Here is a 19,709-nt window from a genome sequence, read left to right as displayed (position 1 = left end):
CTGAAGCACAGAGCCTACAGGTAGTTGAGTATTGTCTGTATATACAATACTTGCATGTTTATATATTAACTTGTTTGTGCATCTTTATTGTAGCCACGTAAATTCAAACCTAATGTTTAAGGGGTGGGATATGTGGACGTGAGGATTTGTAATCTGGATGTCCTGTCAACCCTTGAGGTCAACAAAGTTATTAACATCCATAGTCTCTAAAGTAGCAGACATACTCATCATAACTGTGAGGAGGATACAAGAGGACATCAGTTAAAAGCCATTTAGAGCTGTAATGTTCTTGGTAGGTAATTTCTTGTTCTTTAGAGACTTCTCCACTAGCAAGGCAGTCATCAAAACTTTGGCTCAAGTGACTTTTGAAAAGTCACTTGATCTTATGCATCATAATGCACAAGTTGAAAGATCAAGCCAGTGAGAAGCTATCAGATTTCTCCTCTGCAAGGGCTATTCAAGAGCCGGCATACAGCAGCGATAAAATGGCTGCTTATCATTATTATTAATGTAGTTGTAACCTGTTTGCTTATCTGTTCACTAGGTTGAATGACACAGTGCTGCTGGGAAATCACCACATGGAGCATGACGGCTTTTCAGATAAATCGGAGCGCGAAGCTCATGACGACTGGGACGCTGCAGCCAATGAGAACGGTGGAAGACTGACGGAGGAGAGCGATGTGGACCAATCAGATGAGCTGTCCCCCGGGCCACAGGCCACAGCCTATGTAGAGCAGAGCACAGAGGAGATGGCTGAGGTGAGGCTGATTGTTATGTTTGCCTTGCAGTTCTGTTCGCCATCCTGATTACTTTTCTAATCTTACTTACGCACAACTACCTGCCCTCTGTGCATGTTCCTTTAGGCTGGCGAGGCATCCCAGGTGGAGACTGTATCAGAGGAGAACAAGGGCCTGATCTGGAGCTTGCTGAAGCAGCTGCGGCCAGGCATGGACCTGTCTAAGGTGGTGCTTCCAACCTTTATCCTGGAGCCGCGCTCCTTCCTGGACAAGCTGTCTGACTACTACTATCATGCAGATCTGCTCTCACAGTCAGTAAATCTTAGTGATTTCACTTAAGAACATACAGGGTGTATCACAAAGAATCACCTGATTTCAAAGTGCTTTAATACTGCAGCTGTTCAACTATAATGATCAAAACGCATACTGTTAGAACAAGCATGAGTTTCATGCAGGTAGGTAGCATAACAGCCGCAGTGGCTGCAGTCATTCCAGACATGCTTGCAAAATATGGGCTGAGTTTGACTATAGTACAGACACGTGCCTTGAATCTAGAGGAAGACACATTGAACACCAAGTTTTGTGGTGCTTTATTATAATACCCATTGTACACATAATGCAAAGTGGTGTGTTTGCTTTATATTTAGCCATGTATTTTAAAATTTACTGCACTCTTCTGTTTCCATTACTTACAAAAAATATAGTCTTTTGAAATCAGGTGATTCTTTTTTCCGCATTTATAGATTGTATGCATGTCTTTTTTATTTTTTTTATTTTTGTTTCTTCACTACAGAGCCTCACTGGAAGAGAGTGCATATGGTCGGATCAAGCAGGTGCTGAGGTGGTACTTATCAGGTTTTTACAAGAAGCCCAAGGTAAGCTACGTTCACTCCAGTCAAGCTTATATAGTTCTGTTATCACATTAGCTGTACTGTATGACAAACCTAATTACAAGATGCACATCCATTCAGTGCCTGTTAGAGACTACAGTGACATCTGTTTTTAGAAGTAATGTGAAAGCTTTTCAGTGCATCACTACTATTAAATAAAATGCAGTATGTTGTATACTACAAGCCGGTGATCTTTTAAATAACATTTCACCATGAATCAGAGCAGAATCACTAAAAACTTAAAGCTTCAACTATTTAGTGTTTCCTAAATTTTTAAAGTCTGAATGGACACTCATCAGTCAGTTATAGATTTGCACAACCCATCAACCTCTATCATGTGGCTTTACCAGTACCACTGGAAGATTTTCTAAGTGTTAGCAGTTTTTGGCTGCTTGACAAATGTCTCTGTTCAGGGTCCATTTGTGCTGTAAAAATGTCAGGACGCACTTCCCACTGGTTAGAAATTTATTTCCTCTGTGGCAGCAGAGCTTCTGGGAATCTGAGCCAGCAGATAATGTGTGTCGATTAATCTGGCATTGCTCAGCACATTTTCAGCTGACTACTTTTGTGAAACTGTAGACTGATAAATTCTTGAGAAGCTCTCATCATAAGGCTACCAAACAAAAACTTTGCTCTGCTGCTGGAGTAATTGCATAACATCTATAGAACTGTCTGTTGTAGCTCTCTGGATAAGTGGTGCTGCACTCCATAATATTGCTTATTACGTGAAACAGGACAGAATCAAGTTATTACTTAAGAATTGTGCTCAACAGTAGCATAACAAAAAATTAAAGTAGCTTGATGTTTAATCTGGGAAATAAATCTTCTTTGTTTTGGATGATGCTTAAAGTGACACTAACATTTCTCTGTGTGTCTGCATTTACAGGGTCTGAAAAAACCTTACAATCCAATCCTGGGGGAGACATTTCGCTGCTGCTGGCTCCATCCAGAGACCAACAGCTGCACTTTCTACATAGCTGAACAGGTTAAATCAGACTCGTAGATAAGTGGCGAACCAGAACTGGACATGACTCTTGTCTCGTGTGAAATATCTTGCACAAACACACTGTTTCGACAAACACACTGAGCAAACACCTATGCAGCAAGTGTAAAATTAATAAGTGCCAGAGGCAATGTTCCCTCTAATTTTTCATGTGTCTGAGCGGTCCCTTGGACCACTGTGAGCGACAGCAGACGTGTGCACTGTGGTTACGCCAGCATCGAATCCATCCAAGTTACATGGTTTATTAAAATAATCACATTACAGCATTTACATTTATGTTAGGCTACTTTTAATTAACTGCTTTAGCCCACTTGCAATGAAAATTTAAAAAAATCTTATTCATGACCTGTGTAGTATGTTAACACTATTGGAAGTAAAAATAACTTGAACTCCAATTTTGAAAACACAACTTTCTTTTTTCTTTTTTTTTAAATAAAGCTCTGACTTGTATTATGAGTCTGAGGTCTGGGAGAGAGTCCTGTAACTCTGTCTGCAAAATACAGTATATAATGACCAATGTTGGGCAATTAATTATATAGTTACTTCTTCAAAAAAGTAACTGAGTTATGCAAACAACAAAGTTTTTTGCAGCTGTTTACCTAAAAATGCAGCCAAGGTGTTTTTTAAACAAACATTTCAAACTATTTACAGAACAATCAGGTGTTCTGCATCAAATTTGATGCCACACAAATTATTTGTGCCACTCCAAAAAATAATTTCTGTCACTATGAGATAAAGAAGAACAACAGTCTGATACCTGCAGGCCTGACAACAGGAGATGTGTAACACCTGTAACATTCAGCAGTCGCCTCATTGTTCTGACACACACAACAAAACTATTGACTACACTACACACTAACTACACAAGATTTGCGCTAAATGACGCAAATCTCTCACATCTCAAAACACTCCTAAAACTTCCCCTTTCCTAAACAACTAACAACTGTCACTTACTGACTAACACTGCAAAACAGAATTGTTAAAGTTTTAATTTTAATTTCAATTCAGGTTAGATTTTTTTTTTTTTTTGTGCGCAACGCAGATTTTCTGTGTGCAGAGACCGTGCCAGCAGTGCGCAATTGCGCGCACACGCAGCTTAGAGGGAACATTGGCCAGAGAGTATCTGACAGTTTTTGCCTCGCTCTGCTGCTCAGATTTCGTTTTCTCTCTCTGTCCTCTGCCAGGTGTCGCACCATCCACCCATCTCTGCCTTTTATGTCTGCAATAGGAAGGATGGATTTTCTATTAGTGGAAGCATCCTGGCCAAGTCCAAATTCTATGGTACAGTCAATATTTCACGATCTAATTCATTTGTCTCAGCCAGATGATCGGTACGGATTCAGTACATGTGTACGGTTATAAAAAGGCATGCAAGGACACCGTCACGATCTGGCCCAGTCTATGAGAAGCATTGTTAACCACATATTTCTCTGTTTTCCTGCTTTTGTAGGTAACTCTCTTTCAGCTATTCTAGATGGCAAAGCCCGGCTGCTATTCTTGAGCAGGGATGAGGAGTATGTCATCACCATGCCCTATGCTCACTGCAAAGGTAATAAATATGCATTACTTTCTACTCCACTAATCGTTCCATGTCCTTGTTGCTATGTTAGTATTAGCAGTATCTTTCCATAATCTTCTTAATACTGCAACATCTCTTTGGAAATAAGTAATATGTTTTCAGTGCCAAAAATTCTATGCGGTGGTAAAGGGTAGAGATGGCACGATACCACTTTTTTATGTCCGATACCGATATCATAAATTTGGATATCTGCCGATACCGATATGAATCCGATATAGTGTTTTTAATCAATAAAACTGTTTTTTTAATACCTTGCTGCATTTTGTATAAGTTCATACTCAAGTTTAAATAAACAACAACACTAAAGCTTTTCTGTTATACCTGTATATAAAAATTACACTGCACCCAAAATATTTCATAGTTCAGCAATAAATTCAAATTCAAATTTTATTTGTCACATACACAGTCATACACAGTACGATATGCAGTGAAATGCTTACACAACTGATCGTGACCTAAAGAAAAAAAAGGCTATGAATGAGATAGGAAATACATATGAAAATTAAAAAGGGTAAATTTAACTAGAAAGGAATAAAATAAAATATAAAAATTAAAGTTAAAAATGAAATAGCTGTACAACAACCAATTAGAATGAAGGGTAAATTTAACTGGGAAAGAATAAGATAAAATATATAAATTAAAGTTGAAAATAAAATAACCGTACAACAAAATACACAAATACACAAATACACAGTATAGAAATATATATAAGAATGTATGAAGAAATATAAATATATATATATACAATAACAGCAGCTGTACAAGTATTAAATGGAAATGAAGAAATATAATGTCCAGTGTTGTGCAATCCACATTTGTAAGTGTCTCGATACTGATACTTTCTATTCTGGTATTTTAAAGAGTACTTAGGAGAAATATTCAGCAACCTAACTAATAGGGCTGCAAACTCCCAGCAAAAAAATAGGGAACCACCCTCTGCCTCATGATGCTTAATCGACATAATCAACTTTAATTTGACGCAGTGTGAAAAAAAATGCACAGAAATCAATTATTTTTCAAGAATAATTAAATAGATTCAACATCTTTCTTCAACAGAATTGCAGACTGCACAGATGGTACCTTCCCAAAGGAAAAACTACTATAGCTTACTAGGGTATATATATTAGACTTAATAGTTACTATATACAGTAATGGACTTCTATATATTTTACATAAGATTAAATCTTTGGGTGTAAGATTCAGATAATTATTTAATAAAAGCTAGACATTTTAAATGAGAATAAGAAAGAAAAGTATGTCTTTGTGCCCCCTTTCCCCTGTTAATGCCCTATCGGCCCCCCTGGCTAAACTTTGCTAGATCCGCCCCTGCACAGTTACCAGCGTCAGCTACGTAGAAAAGGATCCTGGTCTAGAAAGTAATATTAAATAAATTCTAACAACAGCTTTTCAAGCTTAAACGTGCTGCTGTTGTTCAGCCACTGGTTTCCTCTTTCTGGTGCAAAGTGGGCCAAAAACAAAGAAGAGAGACGGACTCGCGACAGAAAAGCCGATCAGCTGATCATTAATCGGTTTCATGATTAAAGTAATAACAGGAGAGGGAGAGAGAGGCAGTCGCTCCATATATTGGTTGTTAAGCTTAACGTGGGAATGCTTTACAAACATTCAGAGATAAACTTACACACTTGCTTTACTTCTCTCTGGGATCACTTCCTCGGAGATGAAATTATAATTATAAGCAGTTAAATCAAAGAAGATATGAGATGTTAAGTAATTTATAGTTTTGCAGTAAGCACAGATACGGGATCATCTCCAGTTTTTCAAGGCTCAACTTTGTCTACAGATCAGTTGGGATAGTGTGAATGAGTGAGCACTGGAGGATATTAGTGGATCTGTAATGTGCATGGCATCTAATAAGTTGGGTTTCAGAAGTGGAATTCACAAACAAATGACCTGTATTGTCTGAAAATAATACCTTTTGTTGCTTCTGATTTTTGTTCTGCTGTACCACGCTGATTGTAGCCAATTCTGTTTGAGCTCCTCATTCTCATAATATAATTTACCAATCATTGCAACAGCACACACATGACAGGAGGCTAGAACACAAGCTCATCTACCGTGTTTACAATGAAATCTGACCAAACTGACACAATCTGTGTGGGCTGTAAATATTACAGCCATCTGTTCTGGCCAATATGTCTGATGTACTGGAAATCAAATGAAGCTCTGCTTCGCTGTGAGCACGAACTCTAATATGGCAGACAGTCAGAGTTCGAGATGGATGATGGGTGAGATATATAAATCAAGGCAGGTTTAAGTTTTTTATTTTGGGTCTGCTTCAGGATTTTTAAAATTCTTTCCTTCATCTTGTCTCTCAGGAATGCACTCACTGCAGTTGCCTACATGATAAATTCTACCAATAATTTATGAATTTCCTTCTGCTGAACTTGTTGATCTGATGCTGCAATATTGTCTCTCTCTCGTAGGGATTCTGTACGGCACTATGACACTAGAGCTGGGAGGGAAAGTTACCATTGAGTGTGAGAAAACCAAATGCGTAGCAGAGCTGGAGTTTAAACTGAAGGTATATTTTCAGAAAAAAGAAATGAAACATTTGTTTAACTGGTTGTTTTATCTAGTCAGCTGTTTTAGTAAAGGTATTGCATTTTCATTGTGTTCACTTCAGCCTTTTCTTGGAGGTTCTGGTTCTGTAAATCAGATCAATGGAAAGATCTTTGTCGGAGAGGAAGTACTGGCCACTGTTGATGGACACTGGGTAAGAACCTTAATCCTCTTGATCTCGTATGAAGTCTAAGGAGCTTGAATACATCTTTCAGCATCATTTGCTACCACACACACCACTCTTTAGCAATTAGTAATTAGTAATACTCTGTAGTACAAAATAGATAATCATAGGTTTAGGAGCAGCTGGAAGGTGCATAAAGTAAAGGATCTCCTCTGTATTGCTCTCACAGTGGCTTTGAGCATCAAAAAGCAAAAGTAAAGAAATTCAGTATTGTTATTTTGTTTTCTAGATGACTTTTTGGGATCTTTTGGGAATAGTTTCCAGTAGTTTCCAGGTTGGATTGAAAATAAGGGCAATGTCTTTTTATGTAGAGTCTTATGGATGGTTGTGGTCAATTAACTTTAAAAAAAACGTTAAAAGGGCTAAACTTTTGTTCAGGACAACGAGGTATTTATTCACGAGAAGCGCTCAGGCCAGCAGGAGATTTTGTGGAACCCAAGTCCAGAAATTCGCAGCGGTCGCCTCAAGAGACAAGTGGTCCAGTTAGACCAGCAGGGAGAATTTGAGTCCGAAAGGTAAAGCACAAAGATCATCTGTGTTAATTGTTAATTTGAGTGTTATTGAGTCAACAAATGCAAAACATTTGTGCTAGCATGATAGCTGATAACTGTAATAGTGGCTTCCATTTAACATGTGTCAGTGACCCAATGCTCAGAACCTTTAACTGCAGACGTTATTAGATATCCAGACGAGGTTGTGGCTGGGATGTCATTATATCTCATTATACACAATTGCTTTTGACTTTTTAGTGACAATTCATTGGCCAGTGTGTTTTCCCCATTTGCATCTGATTGTAATATGCTCTTGGCAGACTGTGGCGGCATGTGACCAGTGCTATCATGGATAGGGACCAAGTGCGTGCCACCCAGGAGAAGTTTGTATTGGAGGAAGCTCAGCGGAGAGACACCAGAGAGAGAGGAGACAAACCCTGGCTTCCACAGCTTTTCCATCCGCACTCTGTCACCTCTGAGTGGACCTACAAGCACATGGAGTATGAGCACACTCTCACACTCTCTCTCTCTCTCTCTCTCTCACACACACACACACACACACACACACACACACACTAGGGCCTTTTTTATTCAGCTTATAAGTGTAGTAAAAGGTGACCTGTGAAGGAAGGGGTCAGAAATGGTGTGAGAATAAATACTGATATGCCACAATACATGTCACTTGAAATAGTCAGGTGCTGAAAGCTGATAACAAACATTTATATTATATATAATGAGAGTAAGAGTATTATGAGGTATATAATACAGGACACCAGTACTGAAACTGGTACAGGGGTTATTGGTCAGTCACAGGTTGTTGCTAATTACTGTAATAAACTTTACAACAGGAAAAAAATCAAATGAGTCACTGTGATCTAGCTCACCATATCTCAGACATGACGCAGTACTGCAGTTTATGGTTTATTTATAGTATTTATAGTCCTTTGGTTGTTGTTTCACAAATGCTTTCATGCACGCTCATGCATATCTCCTTTTGTAATGAATACGATGGTTGGGGGCTGCAGGAAGACCTACAAGCACTGTGGTATCAGCAAGTGGGGACAAGCAAACAAGGATGTGAGGAAGTTTAAATTCCACTGGTTTATTTTTGCAGCACGCGACCGTGGGAACCTGAGCGCTGTTTTGTTCAGTTTGAGAAGGATGGCGTGATTCAGACGCAGGAGAAAAGCCAGAGACAACACAACGGACTCTCCTACAGTCACAGCTGGGCCAGTCAACAGAAGGTTAAACTGAAATATTTACTGATGAGCCTTTCACTGACATTTTATCAGAATGATCTCTGAGCTTCTTTCTTCATACTCATACTTTGTTGCTGCAATGTCACTGACAAGCGTGATAAGCCCCTTATTTTTAGCCACTTGATATTCATTGCAGTTTATCCAGATAGCCAGTGTTGTGTCAGTTGGGAATTTTCCAAATTGAAGTTTGTTGCACTTCTCCTCTCAGGCTGAGGTTAACGGGAAGCATAGGAAGGCGAGCAGTCAGCCGTCTAGCTGCAGCCAGAACACTGAGAGCAGCAGCACTACGCCGGAACCCACACATGAGTCCTCGGACAATGAAGGTGAGGTGTATGTGACCCCCTCCCCAAAATAAAATAGCTAAATAAATCTAACCTTCTGGTGTCTTATCATTGGTCTCTTGTCTGTTATGTACCTAGGCTATTCTAATCAGTGTGCCCGGTGCAGTAAAGAGATAAAGGACATTGCCATGTTAGAAGCTTCCATCACATCTATAAAGAAGACACAGCAGGATATCCAGAGGTGAGAGTAAACCAACTACTATTTGGACTGATTGGGACCTGATGAATGTAAAAACAAAGAATGACCAGATTTTTTTTTTTTTTTTTACTGATTTTTCTTTCTGAGAGAAATGAGATCCACAAATGAGGACATTCATTTAAAATTTTGATAGAACAGTGGCAGTATAATGTCCTCGTAAGTGGATATCAGGCCCTTGTAGAGCAAAATTTTGTATTTTGGTCTAAACAACCCAAATTGTGATGTCCACATATGTGGACTCCAGGTCCTTGGAGGTTAAGTTGTCGCAGATAAATATAACAAAATAAAACCGGTACCAAAAAAAAAGAAGATTTATTCATAACACACGGGAAAAGACCCAGGGAAACAAACCATAAATTTCACAGAGAGAGCCTCAAATCCCGTGGCCTGGAGGTTGGGGACCACTGGCATATAGGACAATGGGGAGAGAGCAGGGCAGTGACATAAAGCAAAGAGCCTGGGATAGACTGGAACCTGGGCCCCTGCATTAGCCTCTTTGCATAAGGGACACCATATGCCAAGCCCATGTTAATTATATCTGGTCCCCATCTGCGAGGTTGTATAATTAAGAGAAAACAGCCCTGTAAAAAGATGTAAGCAGATTGGTTTTGAAGTCATTTGATAATAATAATGGATTGGATTTATATAGCGCTTTTCAAGGCACCCAAAGCGCTTTACAATGCCACTATTCATTCACTCTCACATTCACACACTGGTGGAGGCAAGCTACAGTTGTAACTACAGCTGCCCTGGGGCAGACTGACAGAAGCGAGGCTGCCATTTCGCGCCATCGGCCCCTCTGGCCAACACCAGTAGGCGGTAGGGTAAAGTGTCTTGCCCAAGGACACAACGACCAGGACAGAGAGCCCAGGGATTGAACCAGCGACCTTCTGGTTACAGATGTGCTTCCCAACCCCCTGAGCCACAGTCGCCCCATGAGCCACAGTCGCCCCATAGTAGTAAATGAGTAGTAAATGTACAGCACAGTGTAATTGACTTTGCCTTTACACGTAACACAGCTTAGTCACAACATGTCATTAGACTGTCTCAGATAGTAACAGGTTTAAACTGTAGCAACCAACATATACACATCCACGGGAAAAAGAGAGGAAATGAGAGGGAGCACTATGTTTGTGAATCAAGTAAATCACCCTCTACCTGGTATCATCTCAAAAAAATATGTGAGCAAAATTCCACCTGGTCAAAAAGCCCAGGAGGCCAACAGCTGCGATCCACCACCAATCCTCCCGAGAGTAAACCAGCTACAACACATGTTACAAAGAATGGGAAAGAGACCCGGTCACACATGTCTCATATCAACTACAGCCTGAGAGCCAGTGCTCTCTGAAACAATGTGATGCAAGACTTAAGGCAACAGAGCTCATAGCAGTGATTAAGAATCGGTGAGCTGCCTTAAATAAACACAAAAGCGATGTATAAGATAAAAAAAAATGTTAACAAAAACCGCTGAATGCTACAGGAGACCATCCAAGGAGCTCAGGAAGTGATGAAACAATTTATGTTCGGATGAAGCTGTAACTCATCAGAAGCACACGTGCATCCGAAGCCGCTGCAGAACTGTTTGCACAGTTAATTGAAAGGTTCACGTAAATGCACACGATACAACGCAGCTGACTGGCAGTGATGTGTGGGGAGCAAGCTGCTGTTCTGGAAAACATTAATGTGTTGCTTGGCAACAGTCTAGTCCCAGTCCAGCTGTGTAACTATTTGTGTTAATGGAGTCTAATATTTGCTTTAATAAACTATTCTTAAGTTTCACTTCTTAGTGTTATCTAATGAATCCCACGTACAGAACTGATGTGTTCCACCTACTCCAATCAAACATTATCAGCTTATGATGATAATATTATGTTTTCTGTTTTTTTATATTGATTTTTACAGTAAAATCCAAACATACACAAGAAATTCTTAAAATAAGAAAGAACACAGTGGTAGGAGTTATGTTTTACTGGTGGTGTTTATTTCTAATGCGACGACGACTTTAAACATTACAGCTTAAGTGAAATTAATTTTAACTTACTAAACTTCCTCTAGTAGTTGCAATTCCTGCAGTATAAAAGAGACTGCAGCATATTAGAACCGGGTATTAAGAACAGTTCCACATGTTCTCCATCACTAAATGAGTACATGCAAATTACCATGGTGATTTAGCCAGGAAAAGAGAGCCACTTTTATGGCACAGAAACTGAGATTTTATGCTTGCTAACCATTAGTTTTGTTTCGTGATACACCTCTCTGGAGCACTCGTGTAGATGTTTATGTACTGACAGATGTAGTGATGATTCAGGCACAACAAATAGCTGTAAGCATAGTTGTCTGTGATATAGTTTAATTGGAATTAAATGCTGGAAAAGTGCATTTATGCTTGTTTTTAGTAGGTGTTTGCATTTTCATTCATTGTTATCATATTTAGTTTTTGGCTTGTGACCCTTAAAACATATGCAGGATGTGACTAGAGCGACTTGGGTGTTCCTAAAGTATTCAGAAACTAAACACAGTTAAGCAAATGTTTAAGAAAAAAAATCATTAAATGAATATGTATTATTTCCGACTTCAGTCACCCTGGGACATCTTGAGAAATGTAGGCTGGGATTCATGTTGTTTTTATGAATTCCTGTTGAAATTCGTTCAAACAGTTGTTGATCCTGATCCTTCTCTTCCTGCAGGAACCTGGTGGCTCTGAGTCGTCAGATGGCTCGTCAGAGGACAACAGACGACAGCGTGTCGCTGACAGGCCGTCAGTGTCTCATCCTCTGCGTTCTGCTCCTCTCCCAGCTCCTGCTCAACTACGTCTTCACCTGAGCCAGCTCCTCGAGGAAGGAGTTTCCCCACTGGCACTGATCTGGCATCGGAGTCCTCTAAAAAGCACAAACTCTAATTAACAGAGGAGGGCAGGGACCTCAGATCAGTGCTGGGAGGGCAACTTTGTCCCTTTCTTTTCACTTCAAGGAGCCTGGACCTTACAGCAATAAACACAGCCACCGCCTGTCAGTCATCAGCAGAGAGAAACGGCACCCCCTAGTGTAGCCAGACTGAAAGAGCACCGGCACCCAAGCACTTTGGACAGGAGAGGAGGACTGAAGGACGAGCACGGTTCAGAAGATTTCAAATAAAGGAAGAAATGTATGACTGAGAATAGTCTGAGAATGATTTAGTAAGAACAAATGACAGAGAGGATGTTTCACCATTCCTTAGTGTCTTTTATATTCCCCTGCAATACTGTTTATCTGTGAGTGTGCCTGTACACGTGTTGTCTGTACCTACAATAGGCCCTTTGGGCACAGGCAGATCACCACTTGGACTTCTTCTTCCCTAACACTCCAGATTTTTGGGCCTTAATGCTGAAGCCAAAATAAGAAAAAAACAAAAAACAAAACAAAACAAAAAAAACCAACCAGAAGAAATGCAAATGAAGAAGGAAACTCTTCTCACAGTGCAATTGTGTGTTTTGTATCGGTGTACACTAAAATGCACTCCGTCTTGTCTGCTATTGATCATGCATTTACCAAAACAGTATTTATAATCCGAAAGGACAAAGAGTACTTGTTTACAGGCAGCACTGCTTCTGTTTGTAGGAAGGAGAATTGGAACGAGGCAGGGCCGAGAGCCAAACTGAGTGTCTTTATATTTGTGTGCCTGTAGTGAAGTAACTGAAGGGATGATAGGACAACACCTATTGGTCTAGACCATGACACTAGTTTGTACAATCAGTTACATGAAGAAGCATGGAGAGGATGAAACAGAGGGAGTAAATACAGAGAGAGAGGAAAACATAACTAATACTTTGGCCTAATAGAAGGGGTTTGTGTGTGCATCTCGGACTTCAACATGTTCAAGTGACTGTTTTAGATGTAAACACTTAGTAATGAGTTGTTCTTTTTTTTAATCTTTTAATCAGTTTGTATATATTTGTCAGGCCGTCTATTTCAAAAAGAGATTTCAGAATGTATTTATTGTGTGATTAACTTTGATTTTCCTAATCTAAATCAGCTTGGACGACAGAGACCAGGGGTGACAATCGATCTCCCGGGGCTTGTGTAGGTTTGTCATTTTGTATATGTATTTGTGTGAGTGCATGTATGTGTGTGTGTCCGTGTGATGGAGCACACAAGAGCGAGGACGCCTGTATGGCCACGCTAAACCAAGCCATGTCTGATGTTGATTTTTTACTGGTATATTAGTCCTTGAATTTGAGCCTCATCACCAGTACCAATCGGCACAGCAGGAGATGACGGACAAGCAGAAGAAGGAAGTCGACTCTTTGAATGCTTAATTTGTTTTTCTTTTCATTACTATCCTCTTTTCTACACTGCTGCCATGTTGTGGGATTCTACATGCCAGATTTTTTTTGTCATATGGAACAATGTGATGAAAACATGATGATTGCCTGTTTTCATTCATATCTATTGACTACTGTAGCACTACAGTAAAATGTTTTAACCCTGCCTCTGCTTCTACCTCTCGTTAATATTTAAAATCATATCCAGTGATATTCACAGTGTTGCAAAATAGTTTTCTTTGCAATTCTCCCACTAGAGGGCGATGTTGATGTAGGTAAATAAATTTCAACTGGGACTGTATCACATTTGCAAAGCAACTCCCTTTTATGTAACTAGGCTGAGCTGTCAGCCTGAAATCTTTTAAATGACAGTGGAGTGGGGTCCTTCAAATATATAAAGCCTTTTATTCGGTCAGGAAAAGGCAAATTGTGACGCACATTGTGAGCGCAGCTCCTTTAATTTGTTACTGTAAAGCATATTTAAAATGATGCATCTCACCACAAATCAAAACCAAGGTCTCAGTTTCATCTTTAAGAGATTTCTTTGCTTCATTGTGTTTGGGAGGGGTACCAAAAACTTTGGGTCGCATCTGTGATAGTAACTATGTTCAGCCCTGAGCTCAGGCCTGAGAGTACAACTTGACGAAGTAGAAGTCTTTAGCTAGAAACCACGTGGATTTATATCTCTGCCACAGTGAAGTCAGTTACCCTCTCCAGTGAGGGTACCTGAATTGTTTGGGGTTCAAGAGGCAGGACTATTAAGCACTACTAACATAAAATCAATGTAATTTTTTTTAAAAACAAACAAATATCGGAATTACTTACTTAAAGGAAACTACGTTTGTTAAAATAGTATGAAAATACTAATACTGCTGTTGTGGTTACTGCTCAGAAATTAGTTTGATTTCTTCCGTTCGAATTCACTGCACATAATGCCAATTTAAAAACAAGTCTCAGTTGCTGGACAAAACAATTTGGTGTGCCTCAATGTGAAATAAACTTTTTGTCAATAATAATAATTATATCCATTTAAAAATCCCCTTGTTTGATAAGCCTACATCTAATTGTGCTGTTATAGCCATTATATTCCATATAGTACAATTTAAAAAAAAAAAAAAAAATAGTGTCCTAATGAATTTCAAACTTTGAATCTGTGCTGATAATTTATTTTTCATTGTAGATTATTTGCTTTTTTTTTTTTTACACATACATGGAGCTTTTGGGGAATCGGTGTATTGTTTAAACCTTAGTGGACACTTATTTGGTGAGACATATCTATCTAAATCTATACCTTGATATAGATATAGATATATCTATATAATTAGTCTCAGGATGTTTTACCAATAGTAATTACTAACCTCTGGGTGCCCCTCCCTAAGCCTGGCTCTGCCAGAGGTTTCTTCCTGTTAAAAGGGAGTTTTACTTTCCCACTGTAGCCTGTAGTGCTTGCTAATACATGGTCTTCAAATTGTTGTGGTTGCTGTTTGTTTTTGATATAATAATTTTAAAAAAAAAGAAAATAGTAAGGTCTGTAGTCTGGAACAAAAAGTGGCTTTTGTGAATTGTCCATCCATCCGTCTTCTTCCGCTTATCCGGGGCTGGGTTGCAGGGGCAGCAGCCCAAGCAGAGAAGCCCCACACCTCCCTCTCCCCAGCCACCTCCTCCAGCTTGTCCACGGGAACATCAAGGCGTTCCCAGCCAAGAGACCATGGCCTCAGATTCGGAGGTGCTGATTCTCATTTCCGCTGCTTCCAACTCTCTGTGAACCATGCCAAAGTGAGCTGGAGGCCATCATCTGATGAAGCCAAGATTTCGCAGACCAGGGGGCCTCTGCTAAGCATTCCCAGCACACCCTCACTATTAGTTTTGGCATGCCAGGTCTTTCCGGTGTCCTCCTCTGCCCTCTCATCCACCGGGAGAAACACAAACATACAAGCAGCAAGCCGAGAGGATACCAAGACACCCACCCCAGCCTGCCGCCTCTCACTAGGGTCAACTCCAGAGTGAGGCAGAGTCCAGCCCCTCTCCAGGGGACTGGTTCCAGAGCCTAAGCCTAATGTTGAGGTGAGCCCAACTATATCTAGCCGATACCTCTCAACCTCACGCACTAACTCAGGCTCCTTCCCCACCAGAGCGGTGACATTTCATGTCCCAATTGCCAGTCTTGGTAACCGGGAATCAGTACTGCCCACCGCCTGGCTACACCCAACTCCGGGTGGTGAACCTGCAGGAAGATGGGCCCATGTCCCTTTTTCAAGCTGTGCCCGGCCGGGCCTCATGGACTAAGACCCAGGCACCAGACTGTGAATCCCAGATTTCTCTGGGATTTTGTTTTGTTAAAAAATTTAATAATTTTGTTTAAACTGTGATAAAGAAATGGAGGGACTGAAAGTGTCTTGCTTGTGTTTTTGTCTAATATTATGTATTATATTGTGCTTTGGGTGAGTGCGGAGATGCAATCTAGTTGTTTGCTAAGTGTCAACTCAACAGATAAGAGACAGGACACTACTGGTTCTGCTGGAGGCTTCTTCCTGTTAAAAGGGAGTTTTTCCTTCCCAATGTCGCCAAAGTGCTTGCTCACAGGGGGTCATATGATTGTTGGGTTTTTCTCTGTATCTATGAAGCGCCTGTTGTGTTTACAAGGTTCTATAATAAAGGAAGCAAATTAGTACATGCTGTTACCCTGTCAGACCAGGGGTGCCGCTAATGAGGCTGGGCAAGAGAGAGGGGAGAAGAAGAAAGTACAGGGTGGGCCATTTATATGGATACACTGTAATAAAATGGGAATGGTTGGTGATATTAAAGTCCTGTTTGTGGCACATTAGTATATGTGAGGGGGCAAACTCCTCAAGATGGGTGGTGACCATGGTGGTCATTTAGAAGTCGGCCATCTTGGATACAACTTTTGTTTTTTCAATAGGAAGAGGGCCATGTGACACATCAAACTTATTGGTAATGTCACAAGAAAAACAATGGTGTGCTTGGTTTCAACGTAACTTTATTCTATCATGAGTTATTTACAAGTTTTTCTTTGTTCACAGCCATTGACATGTCGAAGAGGTTAACACGTGAGGAGCGGATCGAAATTGTGTTGATATCTGGTGAACGCAGTAACCGGGTGATTGCAGCAGATTTCGATGCAAGACACCCTACGAGACCACCCATCTCCCATGATACAGTCAGCAAACTGCTTGCTAAGTTTCGTGAAACTGGTTCAGTGTTGGATTTGCCAAAATGTGGATGCAAGAAAACTGTCACTAATGAAGAAACATCAGTGGCTGTCCTAGCTTCATTCAGCAAGAGCCCACAGCGTAGCACTCGCCGCATGTCACTGGAGAGTGGCATTAGTCGAACATCCCTTCGGTGGATATTAGCTACTCACAAATGGCACCCTTACAAACTCCAGCTACTGCAGCATCTCAACGAGGATGACCCAGATCGGCGCACAGAATTTGCAGAATGGGCAAAACAAAAATTGGAACAGGACCCTCAGTTCACGCAGAAGATTTTGTTCAGTGATGAGGCAAACTTTTATGTGAATGGTGAAGTTAACAAACAAAACCACCGCTGTTGGTCTGACACTAACCCGCATTGGATGGATCCCTCCAAGACTGTTGGAACAACAAAAGTGATGGTTTGGTGTGGTATATGGGGTACAACGATAGTGGGTCCATCCTTTATCGATGGAAACCTCAAGGCCACTGGATATTTGAAATTGCTACATGATGATGTGTTTCCTCTTTATGCACTGAAGCCAGCACGTTCCCTGAGTTTTTCCAGCAAGTTGGTGCACCACCACATTATGGGTGCCAGGTCCGAGCATTCCTAGATGATTGGTTGTCGTGGGCCAGTTGAATGGCCCCCAAGGTCTCCCGATCTGACCCCCTTAGACTTTTATCTTTGGGGTCATCTGAAGGCAGTTGTCTATGGTGTGAAGATGCGAGATGTGTAGCACCTGAAACTACGGATACTGGATGCCTGTGCTGGCATTTCTCCTGCGGTGTTGCTATCAGTGTGTGAAGAGTGGGAGAAGAGGGTTGCATTGACAATCCAACACAATGGGCAGCACATTGAACACATTTTATAAGTGGTCAGAAACTTGTAAATAACTCATGATAGAATAAAGTTACGTTGAAACCAAGCACACCATTGTTTTTCTTGTGACATTACCGATAAGTTCGATGTGTCACATGGCCCTCTTCCTATTGAAAAAACAAAAGTTGTATCCAAGATGGCCGACTTCTAAATGACCACCATGGTCACCGCCCATCTTGAGGAGTTTGCCCCCTCACATATACTAATGTGCCACAAACAGGACTTTAATATCACCAACCATTCCCATTTTATTACAGTGTATCCATATAAATGGCCCACCCTGTAGAGAGAGGTAAAAAAGATGGAGTGCCACTGTAAAGCCTGAAATAAAGTGTTGAACCCAGACGTCGCCTCCGCTGCCTGATTACAAACTGATGAAACTGTGACCCAGTATGTTGCCGCCCTCAGAGCATTAGCTGTGCCATGTGGTTTTGGAATAATGGAGGGTGAAATGATTCGGGATCAACTTGTTGCTAATGCTAATCTCAGTGTTGTTAAAGATAAATTGCTGCTGGAGGAGGACCTTACATTGGACAAGGCAGTTACTATTGACCCTGTGCACGAGAAAATGCTAACTTCCTGGTTTGAGACCGGATGTGGGGTGGTACATTTCCGGTAGCTTTACTTTGCGGTCAATCGCTACTGCGAAGATATACTCCAAAATCATGTCCAAAACTTGAAAACGGAAAGATCGCGTTAAGTTACAAAGAACAGAGGGTGGGAACACTCACCACTGTTGTGTCATAAAAAATCTAATGATCAATTTTGACGTTTAAAGAGTTTAGATCAATCAGTTGTTTACATCACTCAACACAAGCAGAACTGCATTACTGCATGCAGAAGACATTCAGAAGCACATCTCTGTATAGTGACTGGTCTTATGATTTAAACAGGCAAATGTTCAGCATTCAAACTACAGGTGAACTATAGTCAAACCAGATGTTTCCCCCGTTATGTTGATATCAGCTAGTCAAGTACACACCTACACAGCATGTCAACAAACCATGAAAAAAGCCACACAAAAAAATTAATGATTGCTGGTAAGGGTTTCTATACATTAGTATTTACGAAGGGTATGTTGTGACTTACCTTCAAAATTACAGCGGTCCCTCACTATAACACGGTTCACATTTCACCTCGCTGTTTCGCAGATTTTTTAGTGCAAGTTTGCATGCTTATTTTCCCTCCGTGACGTCTCTCCTGTACAGTACAGAATCGCTGCATCGATCGCTAGCAGTGTGACTCTGAAGTGCAGTACTGTATGTCCACGATGTCCACCAAACATTTTGCACCGTCAAAAAATAAAATTGGCTACTTGATTTCACCTATCGCTGGTTATTTTTTAGAACATAAGACCCACGATAAACGAGGGACAGCTGAGAAATATAACATTTGAATCCCTTTTCGCTTTTGCTCTGAGGCGCGGGGAAAAAATATCGACAAGTCGATGAACATCATTTACAAATATATTGGGTAAATGCCCAAGACATCTATAGAAATGTCAATCGCCGCTTCATTCATTCATTTGCTTAACTTTTTTTGGACCGTAAACAGGGCGTGAATAGGACACCGGAAACAAAGCTCCCCATAGGAGTTTCCGCACCGGAAGTAGCATATGCTAACGTGCACATAGTCAATTGCGTGTCAGGTGGAGGCTGCGGTCAAGAATGCTACACTCCTGTCTGCTGCGCCCACGGTCCAGACTGCTGCAGTACAAGCTGTGGAGGTGAAGGACGCACGACTTCGGGGAAAAAGAGGAGCGCGACCAGCTCAAGCTCGGGGACCTACATCTATTAATATGCCTGTGCACTAACACTTCCTGTTTTTCAGTCTGGCTGAGCACTTAGTTTGTGAGTCAAAAGTGGCCTTGCTCTACAAGCCTTCATTATTAAAGTACATAAAACAATATAATAAGAAAATAAGGATACTAAGGATATTAATTTCATGACACTTCCCATTATGCACGTTCTGTGTCATATAGTTTCGGGATCATTGTACAGGAGTTTTTCTACTAGATAGAGTGTACGTGGGATTTAAGGCTTTGAGAAAAC

General features: G+C 40.7%; 1 protein-coding gene across 2 annotated transcripts in view; it reads left to right on the top strand.

Annotated features, from left to right (window-relative positions):
• The window catches only part of osbpl5 (oxysterol binding protein-like 5), a 46,832-nt gene extending 33,103 nt beyond the window's left edge, over positions 1 to 13,729 (top strand). The window contains exons 10-23 of one of the 2 annotated variants that reach the window (XM_082539957.1): positions 545 to 758; positions 864 to 1,048; positions 1,531 to 1,612; positions 2,514 to 2,612; positions 3,815 to 3,911; positions 4,081 to 4,179; positions 6,654 to 6,751; positions 6,854 to 6,943; positions 7,352 to 7,488; positions 7,785 to 7,964; positions 8,579 to 8,708; positions 8,932 to 9,046; positions 9,143 to 9,245; positions 11,951 to 13,729. In XM_082539957.1, the coding sequence (XP_082396083.1) occupies positions 545 to 758; positions 864 to 1,048; positions 1,531 to 1,612; positions 2,514 to 2,612; positions 3,815 to 3,911; positions 4,081 to 4,179; positions 6,654 to 6,751; positions 6,854 to 6,943; positions 7,352 to 7,488; positions 7,785 to 7,964; positions 8,579 to 8,708; positions 8,932 to 9,046; positions 9,143 to 9,245; positions 11,951 to 12,086 (1,765 nt within the window). In that variant the 3' untranslated portion in view covers positions 12,087 to 13,729. Of the gene's footprint in view, positions 1 to 544; positions 759 to 863; positions 1,049 to 1,530; positions 1,613 to 2,513; positions 2,613 to 3,814; positions 3,912 to 4,080; positions 4,180 to 6,653; positions 6,944 to 7,351; positions 7,489 to 7,784; positions 7,965 to 8,578; positions 8,709 to 8,931; positions 9,047 to 9,142; positions 9,246 to 11,950 lie in introns of both variants that reach the window. The other variant, XM_082539956.1, reaches the window with a different exon arrangement.
• Positions 13,730 to 19,709: the final 5,980 nt, after the last annotated feature.

The sequence above is a fragment of the Aulonocara stuartgranti genome (genome assembly GCF_965226115.1).
Source record: "Aulonocara stuartgranti genome assembly, chromosome: 7".
Lineage (NCBI taxonomy): Eukaryota > Metazoa > Chordata > Actinopteri > Cichliformes > Cichlidae > Aulonocara > Aulonocara stuartgranti.
The sequence above is the reverse complement of the archived record's forward strand: the minus strand, read 5'-3'. Positions and strand labels throughout refer to the sequence as shown.